At 34.6% G+C, this 13,851-nt stretch overlaps 1 protein-coding gene across 1 annotated transcript in view; it reads right to left on the reverse strand.

Annotated features, from left to right (window-relative positions):
- The window catches only part of LOC123532252 (parathyroid hormone/parathyroid hormone-related peptide receptor-like), a 30,600-nt gene that overhangs the window by 13,688 nt on the left and 3,061 nt on the right, over nt 1–13,851 (reverse strand). Inside the window, 3 exon segments of the mRNA XM_045313647.2 lie at nt 2,605–2,699; nt 7,370–7,503; nt 8,064–8,174. Of these exon segments, the coding sequence (XP_045169582.2) occupies nt 2,605–2,699; nt 7,370–7,503; nt 8,064–8,174 (340 nt within the window).

Raw genomic sequence — 13,851 nt, forward strand, 5'->3', positions numbered from 1 at the left:
TTATATGACTGATAACACTGATATCACATTCAAACGGATATGATTAATCACAATAATACATCTTTATAACTGCTTAAATATAATTGCTATATTTTGTACCCTGAACAATTTTTGCGTCAATTCGTTTTTACCAATTAAACAACGGACATTTGTGTTGCATGATCATATTTATTTCTGCCGCATTCCTGTACACCATATAACGACAGAAGACATCACTATAAAAAGTAAACAAAAAGAAAATTAACAATATGCATTAAAAACTTTAAACTGGGGTATGGTTCAGCCTAGAAAGGTCGAAAAATGTAAAACACTGACATAGACAAATGAGTTCATGTGCAAATAAAAACTATTAGAAAAAGAACAACAGTCTGAGATAAACTGATTAGCAACAATTAACTACAATTTATTAAACGAATATACGATGAATATCACTTTGTATATACTTGAGAAATAATATACTACGATTAGCATAGAAATTGCCAGCTCTCTCCACAAATCTAAATAATATTTCATAATTAGATTATTTTCATGGAAATTATCTCTATAAATCTTTCTCTCGGTTAATTGATATTTTTAGGTAACCGTTCCACAAATAGGTAAATTTTGATGCCTGGTGATCCCATGTTTTTATGATATCATTTGAAAGAGTTTAGTTTGCTGAACAATAACTAGTAAATAAGATTTCCATAACTAATATGCTAGAATCATTTCAGTCATGTTAATGATAAATCTTACACTGTAATAACTGGATTTCTGTTGAAGTATCACTGAAAACTATAACGTAAAAACAAATTCTATAACATATTTTTGTCATGCAATATATATTTTCTTTTTCAGTAGACAGTACACTTTCAAATGATACCAAAATTGTATGAGCTTACCAGGCATCAATATTTACATAGATGGCTTGCCTCCAAATAATTAGATCTATCTTTATTTCAAAGTATTTCAAAATAAAGCACAATACCTTTATAAAATATCTAAACTTGTAAATAAAAAAAATAGAAATAAGTTAAAGAAATCCAACCTGCATCTTTTACTAAAACTATTCAATACTAACGTAAAATGTAGAAAATCTTCATGAAATGAATTTAGTTTGCCGAAATATATAAAATAGCTATGGAACCTTTAGTTCCGTTTTTCAACGGTATTTCAGTCATATAATGGCGGACAGTTAAACTAATCAGTGTCCCTGGATTTTGTATTTATAGATAACTAACTATTCATAAATTTAAGTATTTTTTAAAACAGAATAGTGTTGTAAACCTGGAAGAGTGTCGCTTTGTTGTTTATTCAGTTTTTGAAGTACATTGTAGAAGCCTATATAACAAATCTATAAGAATTATTTTATGAAATTAGCATTAGCATGTCACATCTAAGTATCACGAGCATTTTATCAAGAGGCAAAATGTAGCCGGTATTTGCAGGTAGACATTCTTCAAAAGTTAGAATACAATGCACGGTTAAAATCAAAAGAGAAGATATATAGAGGATATTACATAAGTGTCTTTTCTTATTAATATTTTTAAACGAGTTGAGTAAAATAATAAAATGTGAGTCTCTGCCAAGCATTTTATCATTTTATTCATCGGGTTTAATAAATTCCATGTTGAAAGTCACAAATGTAATATTCTTTTTATCACAATTTAGCTTTTCCTGTCGAAACACCAAAATTCTACTTTCTTTTACTATATAAACAGATCAATTTGACCAACGTTTCCTATACTATAAATGACGTCGACGTCAAAGCTTTATTAGCCTACGCTAGTGTATTATCGTTTTTATGTAATGACTTTATTACACTCCCGCGACGTCAAACGTGATAGTCTTTAGCTCGGGGTTTACAGTAACAACCTAAACAAACAGTGTGTATTTGAGGATATATTGAGGCTTTTAAGAATATTGTACACACAATAGAGTCTTTAATCAATAACATTGTCTGTGGTGTTGTACGCGACTCTTGAAATATAACATGATTTGGGTAAAAAACATCATACAGAAACGGTTTTGGTTTTATATGGAAAGCACAGTCTGTTGGTGATAAAAAGTATTTTTAAGCGAGTACAGTCGGCGTTTAAGGGATGAATATAAGCAATTATTGAGTCTGAAATGTGAAAATAATATCACACTTAAAAGCTCCTATAAACACTATGAAACGAATTTGGTCTGGAACCATATGTTAATTGTAATATAAACAGCCACTTGTTAATTTAGGAGCATCAACTATTGCCTTATGATAGAAATTAGTAGACATGAAGGAATACCACGAGACGAGAGATTTTGTTAGTATTGTCATGATTTAATTGAAAACGAATTCCACTTCAAATCAATTTGTCCTTTTTATTCAGAAATTAGAGATAAATACATCCCAGGTAAGTCCAGCCCTCACCCCACTCTGTTGAAGTTACTTTAGCGGGTAAACGGCTATTGATCGATGTTTTGTAACTGTGTTGTAAATTTGTATGTGGGCCGAAAGCCTTTTATATAATAAATTCTGAATCTGAAAAAAATCTGATATAACAATAATTTTGAAGGGATATAGATTTTCCTATTCACTATTCAGTGTTTATATGACGTCATTAAAGCAAGGAGAGGACTACTTACTTAAAGTAAATCATGTTTGTGACAGCCAGCAAGAGAGACACCAAGGATATCCCATACCCAATGTTGTACACCAGTCGTATACGGTTCCTGTGTGCCTGTAAATCAGTATTAAAGCATGTAAAAAGAGAATATAGTCTTAAAATATATGTGTGAATAAAATAATATTAAAGTCTATTTTTGTTGAATTTGATGGCAATAAATGGGTGCCCATGACACAATGGACAAATGCTATCGTTTACTGTCATGATTATGTTATATACATGCGTACAACTTGAACCTGCAATTTTCTGATGACTGACATCATAAGTGACTGCTGGTATCTATACACTGTACATTTCACGTCAACCATATCTCGCTATCTAATAGACAACATCTTAGACTAGCTCATAGACTATGATATATTATTTTTTTTGAATTTTTGTTTTTAAAATTGTGAATGTAGCCAGTCTATATCCCATGTCAGATATCATAATAATTATTACGACCAGTTCCCTGAGAAAATCTCTAAAGTAAACTAGCTGGCATTTGTCACTACTACACAGAATAAAAGAAAAAATACAAAAGCTTAAATTCTATGACAAATTCATTATTATCAGTCTAGTGGCTAGTTTAACAACCGCAATATTCCCGAAGTTGTAAGAAATCGTGGTTTGTCAGTTGCTATGATTTCGGAAATAGTGCTGATAAACGTACATGACATTAACGAATTCGTGAGTTACTCCGTTGGCGAATTTAGCGAATATATAACCATCGCAAATGTTGTCCAATGTACGTTATTTGTTCTCTATAAGCCGAGATTCTTGTCCTTTTTGATTTGACATTTGTTCCCGGCTGTCCTTTTGCTGTTATATAAAGTTTGATATAAAGAGAAGTTTTTCCTCTAACGCTCGACAACAAGATTAGTTCAATTGTTACACTGGTTTTCAGGGTCGTGTTTAAAGGAACATATTCCAGTAGTTTACTGATCTTTTTCTATGGATTTAAGAAAGTTCTGACTTGAAACGGTAGTGCTTTTGGAAGTCTCTGTAAAAATAAATGATGTTCACGTCAGTGCTTTGTCACAACGTATTCAATTTAACGTCTTAAACAACTGATTTTCGTTGTCTCTTTTGTTGAAATTCATAAAAGAGACATTCAATGAATGCCAACATTATTATGCTCTGAAAAATCGTTTCTTGCTGTAGAAATACATAGAAATTAATGTCATTACTACGGTGTTCCGTTTGGACAATCGTGACTTCTTATTGAATCCTAAACCGCGATGTACGATGGTACGATGACGAAAACGCGATGTGCGATGGCACGATGATGAAACAACGATGGTACGATGGTGAGAACGCGATGGCACGATGATGAAATCGCGATGGTACGATGGTGAAATGTCGATGTAATATCGCGTTTTCATCATCGTATCATCGCGTTTTCACCATCGTATCATCGTACCATCGCGTTTTCATCATCGTACCATCGCGTTTTCACCATCGTGCCATCGCGTTTTCATCATCGCACCATCGCATTATCACCGTCATCCCATCGCGTTTTTACCATCGTGCCATCGCGTTATCACCATCGTACCATCGCGTTTACCATCGTACCATTGCATTATCACCATCGTACCATCGCCTTCCGGTGGTCATGCGCAGTGGTACAGTATATGTGTCAGTAATAAATCTCATTTTCACATTGCACTATGTACCTTCTACATCCTAACAAGAATGACTATTACATCCAGCTTTTTATTTACTTTCATGCATAAATAAATACGTGGCTTTGAAGATTTTACACAGTTTTAATGAGTTGAGCACTGAACATTTTGAAAAACATTTTGCAAAACAGCAGAATCTAAATGGTAAATTTCTTCTCACAAAATACATTGAGATACATTCATCTATTGTTGACAAAAATTCATGTGCACGGAACTACGCCTTTCTAACCGGAAGGCGATGGTATGATGGTGAAAACGCGATGGTACGATGGTGAAAACGCGATGGTACGATGGTGAAACTGCGATGGTACGATGGTGATAACGCGATGGTACGATGGTGATAAAGCGATGGCACGATGGTGAAAACGCGATGGTACGATGGTGATAACGCGATGGCACGATGGTGAAAACGCGATGGTACGATGATGAAAATGCGATGGCACGATGGTACAATGGTGAAAACGCGATGGTACGATGGTGAAACCGCGATGGTACGATGGTGAAAACGCGATGGTACGATGGTGATAATGCGATGGCATGATGGTGAAAACGCGATGGTACGATGGTGATAACGCGATGGCACGATGGTGAAAACGCGATGGTACGATGATGAAAACACGATGGTGCGATGGTGAAAACGCGATGGTACGATGATGAAAACGCGATATTACATCGACATTTCACCATCGTACCATCGCGATTTCATCATCGTGCCATCGCGTTTTCACCATCGTACCATCGTTGTTTCATCATCATGCCATCGCGCCATCGCGTTTTCGTCATCGTACCATCGTTCATCGCGGTTTAGTTTTAAATAAAAAGTCACGATTGTTCTCTTCAGTTTATTTTATACTCTGTTATTCTAAACGATAGATAGATAGATAGATAAATAGATAGATAACTTCTGTGTACAACGTATATATTCATGGCAATATAAATAACAAAATAGAGATAACAATGAACAAGTATGCATGTTAAATAAAGCCATGTCATATACATTATAACACAAAGGATGACACAAAACTGAGATAGAAATCATCTCTTATTTCCATTGTGGTCCTTGTTTAGTATAATATGGTATGACATGGGAAGACTTATCACAGAAAAAAAACGAAAGACAGGTTATCACAATTCATAGATATAAAATTATAAAAAACTAACATTATCACAATAGATGGATTAAGAAATAAATATTATATATATTATTATCTAATATATTATTCTATATAACTGAAATTGCACCTTATGTAATACTTGAAGCTAAAACATGAATGTAAGATATGAAACTTACTATAGTAAAATCATGCCATACAACATCTGACAAAAATGACTAGCAGAGAATAAATCTATCCGAATAAAATCGTACTGGAACCTTAAATATCATTAAAAGTATCAAATGTGAGCCTGAAATTAAATATTTTTGCCTACTAGCGGGGAAATCATACATTCGACAGATAACGTGTCAGAGAGAGTAGTTCCCGTCTTCCTTGCGCTTTAGGTGGTATCAATATAATACTAGCCATGTAAAGACGTCATAAACTATGCATTATGTCTAGTCTGACAGGGACAAATAATCTACATGCCTGCATTGAATGACAGCCGTCCGTCAGCTGCTTTTTCTACTATTGGGGCAGCATGGACAAGGAACTTCACTATCGCTCTGCTTCTTATTCCATGCTCTCCCTAAGCAGGGAAAGTCTTTGTGTGTAGAAGTCATATGCTGGAAACATATGGACAACATTTGTTAACATAGACAATGCATTTTAGTAAGTGGTACAAAAGTTGGTATAATTTCATTCAAACGTCTTCAATATGAAAGTAGATATGATAACCGGGGATATGACGTCACATCATTAATACGAAAAAGTATTACATATACAGTTTAACAAATTTTCATGTTTTGATAGTTAGAGTGGTCGAAAATCTAATAATGAGAAATTTAAAATAATGACGAAAAGCGGTATATTTTATCGAATGCCAATTTTCAGACCACACAGTTAAATGGTTCAGTTATTACTTAACGTGATATTGTCGTTTGCCACTAATAGCGTCATTTCATTTTAGAGCGCGGACTAGAATCTATCCAGATATCCGCAGAAAACATTTGTGATTAATTTTAGAGACAGGACTGGAATTTCGCGTGACGAGAGCTATTCCATTATTTTCACTAGGAAATATGAGGTTCATTCCTCACACAGTTTTGACTTGTACAAACCCTACATTATTTAGACGTCTAATAAGCTACAAGAGCTACAAGGCAGCTTTAAGCTTAAAAGCACGCTTGTCATGTCGTAATTGATAAGAAAAGATTGTATCTGCGAATCAAAACTAAGAATAAATAGAATCAGTAGGATTTTGTCGGTATTTCGACGACTGTCCAGAATTATTACCCTTTTGTTACTTTGAAAATTTGAGTCGAGTCGAACTACTGCAAGTAGTTTTGAAACTTTTCACACTTGTTTATTTGATTAGTTGAGTACATAGCCCATGAATCATAACTCTTGCTTGCATTTTTTCAGAATTATGACCGTTTTTTAAACTTCGAAAATTGTATTTATTTTAATTAAATACCACCGTACAAGAGCAATGGGATTGAATTTTTGTTTATCACAATTAGGTGTGTATGTAGGCCAAAATCAGAAATATACTTTCATATTTTTTTCAAGTTTCGACTTAAGCCAGGAAAATTAAATGCAGGACTACAGACCGGTAAATAACACAAACTCTGGATTGCGACTTATACAAGGTGTCGTGCAATGATAAAGTATAAGACAAAGGGACATCAGGTAGTCGCGATAGTTGAACCGGACGAGATATGCATAGAACGAGAAGACGATAATAAACAGTTGATTATTAGAAGGACAATTAAGCCTTTCAAACACTTAAACAAGGGCATAACTGCCGTGCGAGTTTTTCTTCCAAGAGGTAACTTTTGAGGTCACTGTTACACCTAAACGGAATCAATACAGTAATGTGAGGAACAGCAATCAAATAAAGTCATGTTAGTTGCGGCGTGATTCTCTACAAGTTTTATCCAGATCATTTAAGACGCGTACATACCGCTATAATTTTAGGTACATCGTAATGAAAATTTGAATCTCTATCGGAGCATAGTGTTAGGTTAGTCCATGTTCCGTTCAATGCTGAATTTACCCACCACTCCCCTGTACTGTCACAGGTCTTTCTCGCCCTTTCTGAAAAAATGGTAGATCTAGTATTTTACTGTACTGCTTACCAATAGATGCAGAACATGTTTCAATGGACTTCTCACATCAAAATGCAACTAAAAGAGGTGCATGTCTTTTGACATTAAAATGCAACAAAAATGGGGTATATGACTTTTAACAAACTCGAAATGGTTTTGAACGTGTGAAGCTTCACTTTAAAGCAGCATGCCTCCAGATTTGGCTAAAAAATAATCTTTCTTAAGATATCTAAAAAAAAGTATTTTTATTGTTGTTGTCGAACGATCTGGGGGCATGCCGCTTTAAATGTAAATAAAAAATCACACAAAACTTGATGTAAATTCTAGTTTATAATAGAAGACTATGAAATTGACTGCACAGTATATATAAGAATATGTGAAAATGTCATGAATGAGGAAAAAAAACAAACTAAAAAGTGTCTAATTAGAATGATATATTTAAATTCAAATCTGTGAAACATAATTTAAAACGGTATTAGAGCATGTTTATATAATGGGATTATGTTTCGTGTCTGACAAAAAATCCACAACCTTGATGTGGGTACTCACCTCTTGGTTTAAACCCATTGACATAATTTGGACATGGCATAGACATAACAGTTCCGTTATCTGTTGGTGGCCAACACATGACTCCGTCCCAAACTCTGGAGCAGCCATTATCTGAAAGCAAAATTTATACGATTTAATTGAAGACATTGGCACAAGTCTTTTGAAATCAAATGCTTTCATTGCATCTAGGGGTAAACTACCGTATCTACAGAAAGGCAATTTCATCATATGATAACAAAAGACCCTTTGACTTTTTTTATTTATTGCCACATTGACACAGTTATAATTAATATGGCGACTTTCCAGATTTCGTGACGGATAAAGACACCTGGTGACACACCCGGCCATTATTTCAGGCACGAGCGGGTACCCTCGGTAAAACCACAAAACTTCCTCCAGCTAAATGGTTTGCTTCCTCACTTGATAAAATTCTACAACAAAAGTGAGGTTTCGAACCGACCGGTGTGAGGGGCAAGAAAACCCATTATAAGTTCACAAAGATATATCTCAAGAACATTTTATATAATCAAGCTGGCTTCCGGAAAATTAGTGGTTCTACCCAGATGCCCGCCAGTGCCACAAAACATTCCTGGAGGGATACATTTTTGACTTAATCCATAAAATCCACCTTATATCTGCAACCGTTTTTAAATACAAATCGTATTTATCTTATTACACTTTCCCCAACTGCTATTTTTTTACTATGTGGCGCAATATACTTGTGTTTTTGTATTTCATGTCGTTTGGTTTCATTTCAGTGTCAGGGGAGCGTAGGGATCCAAATGTCATTCGAAAACTCTACAATTGCCGCCTACTGCTTCCATTTACTTTGGCCAAAGAAATCTAGATCTCAATATCAGGCTTCCCTCCATAATAAATCTTCAACATATCAATTTGACTGTCTGATTTGCATCTCTACCAGTGATATAGATATTCTGTAATTGAACATATATTACATCGTTCAGAAAGGATCATACTGGACACGAGAAACACGGCTCAGGGATGGAGACATAATAATATCCGAAAATAAGAAGGAAAATGTATATCAAAATATAGAAATTCCTAAATGAAAAGACAGTCTGAAAGTTCTATGTTAAGGTTAATTAGAAACATTAAAGGTTTAGAGTAACGCCGATACAACTAAGGTCAAATGGGGGACTACATAATTGTTTCAGACATTGGCACCTGGATAGATAAACCGACCTTCCGTTAACCAGCTTGATGGCTTTCTCATACGTAGAATGCTACACCCTAAGGCTTAGCAATCTTTCGAACCCTCTCCAGTGAGAGGCTAGTGATTCGAAGTCAGCGCCTTTACCACTCGGCCACAGAGGCCCCTACAAAACGTCCTCTTCAGGTAGATAAATGAAGTCATGTCCAAAACATTATATTTAGAGGACGATCTAAACGAGATATGCAATGATTCTTAATTGTATTGTATTATTGCTTATTGAACATTTAAGCCGGGCCTCATAAGTGGTAATTGATGTCAGTAGTGTATAAAGAAACTTGACTGGCATTTAATATGCCAGTGTATTATGTGACAAATAATGCTGTTGTCAATCATATCTCTATGTTATAATTTTGTTATATGACATAACATGTAAAACGTTTAGTTTGCGATGCTTAGCATTTCAAGGAATAATTTAACTTTAAACAACATAATTTGTATCTCAAAGTATACAATATTAGTGACCTCTCTTTCCTCTTTAATTCACAGAGAACTGTTGTTGTTCTATGCGCTGTTTTCCTGCTGAACAGCTTGTAATAAATAAACAAAATTATGCTTTTGTAAATTGTGTACATACTTCCGCTTTTTGCCAAATGCAAGGAATACCTAGGGTTTATGAAATTTTTTTTATGCCCAACGCAAATTCTAAGATTTATAAGGACACTTAATGTAAAACCTGTACAAAAATACAGTTTTTAAATTTTTAGTCAGTTTGACTGAGTGCTTCCAATACATAATTCGCATTTCGATAATTACTGCATCTTCAAAAAGGAATAAACTAGTTTTAAAATGACCGTATATGGATTAAAACAATGTCATTCTCTTGCTTATATAAAAAATCATATATACACTAACATTTCAAAATTGATATAAAGAAAGAATACAGCTAGGTTAATTACAGACTTGATAATTATTCTTGCATGTTTTGTAAACATGAGTGGATTTCATACGTATTCAATAATTTATTTCTACACCTTCAAAACTCTCGCTACAGTGTCACTTAAGGAAAAAATAACTTCCGGTCAGTTTTGTTTACATGTGGTGAAATTGAAGTGAAATTTTATTTATCGATATTTCTTGACAGAGTGGATAGAACTCTTTGAGACTTACAGTAGTGTTTTGTGGCAGTGTTCTGGACTTATATGTGGAGTTTGAGGCTCTCGTAAGCCATTTTTGAAAGTTTATAAACTTGTACACCTTTACTCCGCGCATTATTTTGCTATTTATAGTAACAGTATTGACTGATAGATTATTGAATACCTGTTTTGGTGATTTCTTTGTTCAAAGGGACAGTATAGACAAAATTTCGTCACGCTTGAATGTACCACGTGTTACAAGTAGTGTTACAAGTAGTAAGAAGGCGCCTAACTCCGAAGAAAACGCTAGATCGCTTACCTGGTGTAGCAAGACGATCACTGTATAGTTCTACACCTGATTCCATAGCTCAGTCAAACTCGTCTATTGAACAGCTTATTCGTAAATTGTCCTTAGATGTCCACTCAATGCATCAGGCTCTATCAGACCGCATAGACAAATCAGAATCAGGTCTCGAACAAAAGATAACTAACAAAGTGTCACAGTTGTTGGACAAACGCGTTAACACTGAAATGACCCGAATAAGAAAGGTTGTAGAATCACAACTTACAGAAATAAAATCCAATATTCAGGCCGAGCTTTCTTCTGAGTTGGAATCCATCAATGATAAATTGTCGTCTGTAACTGGTTCTTTGACAAGTGAAAGCAGTGATATTGATCTGAATTTTGTCATTCGTAATATGCCCGAATCAAGGAGTGAAAATACTGTTCAAAAAGTAAACAGTTTAATACTGGAAGGTTTGAAATTACCTGGTGTTTCTGTAAGTAAAGCGGAACGTAAAGCAAGGTCGTCTGAAGCAAACAAGACGGGACTCATAATTGCTTGATTGAGATCTGCTGATGACAAGAAACAGGTGATGACTTCCAAAAACAAATTGAAATCTAGCAGGCAATATTCTGACATTTACATTAACCATGACCAAGTCAAAAGTGAGCAGCTCATGGCTAGCAATTTCCGTGCCATTCTCACAGCAATTAGACGTCGTGATACGTCTCTTTCGATGCAGGGCTCTAGGGTTGTTGTGAACAATTCCGCCGAAATTTCACGCAACAATAGCAGTGGCAATTATCGCCGCTCCGAACGTAATGATACTGAACGTCCCAGAAGAGATGGCTGGTCCCATGTCCCAGATCGCCGTTCACGAAACAGAAGTAGCGGAAGACAGTATTCTGACAGGCGCAGTGGTGGCCGTAGATATTAGGTCAAAACAGGTTTTTGGAACGTTCGTGGGTGGAATGTGAACTGTGATAATGTAAATAGTGTTTTAAGGTCTTCTTGTGTTTTACTTAATGATTTTGATATTTTAGGTGTCACAGAAACGCATTTACAGAACGATGAAGTTCTGGCATTAGAAGGCTATCACTGGTTCGGTCATAATCGATTAAATAAACATAAAAACGCTAAAACTGGCTCCGGAGGAGTAGGCTTTTTCGTTAAAAATGAAATTTTTAATGGTTTTTGTATAACTGTTCTAGATAAGTCGTCAGAAGGTATTTTGTGGTTAAAACTTGTTCACAAAACTGATGATGTTATTTTTATGCCATGTGTATGTTATTTACCGCCAGAAAATTCTTCAAGGTTCTTTGATGTGTATAATTTCTTTGATACGTTAACTACAATTGTTTATAAATATCAAAACGATGGTGTATTATGTTTATGCGGAGACTTTAACAGTCGCTGTGGAAATTTAGATGACTTTATTTGTGGTGCTGATGACGTTCCACCACGGAATTTAAATGTAATAAATATGGAGAGTTATTTATTGACTTTTTAACAAATACAAACATGTGTATGTTAAACGTCAGAAATTGCACCAATAATGATTTTGCATCAGTATCTACCAAAGGCTTATTAGTTGTTGATTATTGCATAACGACCTATGACAGTTTGTGTAAATTTTTTAATTTTTCTGTAATAAGGTCCGTGAATTTGATACAGCAGTGCAATAATATAGACGTTGTAGCCACAGCAAGTGTGCCTGATCACTCGATGTTATCTTGGTTTATAGAACTACCTACAAGGATTACTAAAGTATGTAATAATGAAAGCAATGAACCAAATATTACATATGATTAATTTGTTGTTAACAACGTACCTTATGACTTTTTGTCAACCCATGAAGTTTTAAATGATGTCAATATTTTAATTGAAAATTTGGAGCAAGGCTTACAGTCTCAAAGTGATATTAATATTGTTTATGATGAATGGGTAAATATTATTAGAAGTAACATGTATAGTAAATTGTAATATAGGTCAATTCCTTTTGGACACTCTAGCAGTAAACGTCGTAAACCTGGAAAGTCTTGGTGGAATGACGAATTAACACACCTCTGGACTGATGTTTGAAGGGCTGAAAATTTATGGGTTAAGAGTGTAAGGAATAACGAAAAGAAAAGATTAAAGTTGAATTATGTTAATATTCGAAAACGTTTTGATAGCTGTGTTCAAAAGTATAAGCGCTTACATTGGTACAATTTACAACAAAATATATTGAATGAATGTAATGTTAATACAACTCAATTTCGGAAATCAATTGGAAAACTTGGTATTAGTAGTTGTAAGAATATTGTTTATTGATTTTACAAAAGCATATGATTTAATAAATAGAACCAAACTTTGGGAACGTCTTCAGAATATAGGAGTAACTGGTAAATTATTTTTAGCAATTAAGTCTCTCTATAATACAGTGTCCTCATGTGTTAGAGTTAATGGTTTAAATACCGATTGGTTTGAGGTTAAATGTGGATTGAGACAGGGATGTGTGTTATCTCCACTTTTGTTTTATTTATATGTCAATGATTTGGCTTTATTTCTCCAGTCGTTGCTATTAAAGTTGATGATGACGTGGTATGTATATTGTTTTATGCTGATGATATTGTTTTAATAGCAGACAAACAAGAAGATTTACAATTTTTATTGGACCAGTTAGATTATTGGTGTGGTAGAAACAACATGAAAATCAATCCTATTAAAAGCAAAATTGTCCATTTTAGACCTAATTCTATTACTAGAGTTGACATTGTCTTCAAGTGTGGTGATTTTACCTTAGATATTGTCGACAAATATACCTATCTTGGCCTTGTTTTGCGTGAACACCTTGACTATAATATTACTGCTAAAGTTGTAGCCCAGAGTGCAAGTCGAGCCCTTGGACTTTTGATAGCGAAATGCAAAGCAATAGGTGGTTTTACATATGATGTATATACGAAATTATACAACTCATTGGTTTGGCCTGTTATTGACTATGGATCAGCTATTTGGGGCCTGAAATCTTTCTCATGTATTAATGCTATACATAATAGAGCCATGCGTTTCTTCCTTGGCGTGGGGAAATATACAACAAATGCAGCAGTTGTTGGTGAAATGGGATGGGATCCTCCAATAGTCCGACAATGGAAGTCTATATGTAACTTGTGGTGCCGTATGTCTTCTCTTCCATTCCGTAGAATAAATAGACGTAA

The sequence above is a fragment of the Mercenaria mercenaria genome, chromosome 11 (genome assembly GCF_021730395.1).
Source record: "Mercenaria mercenaria strain notata chromosome 11, MADL_Memer_1, whole genome shotgun sequence".
Lineage (NCBI taxonomy): Eukaryota > Metazoa > Mollusca > Bivalvia > Venerida > Veneridae > Mercenaria > Mercenaria mercenaria.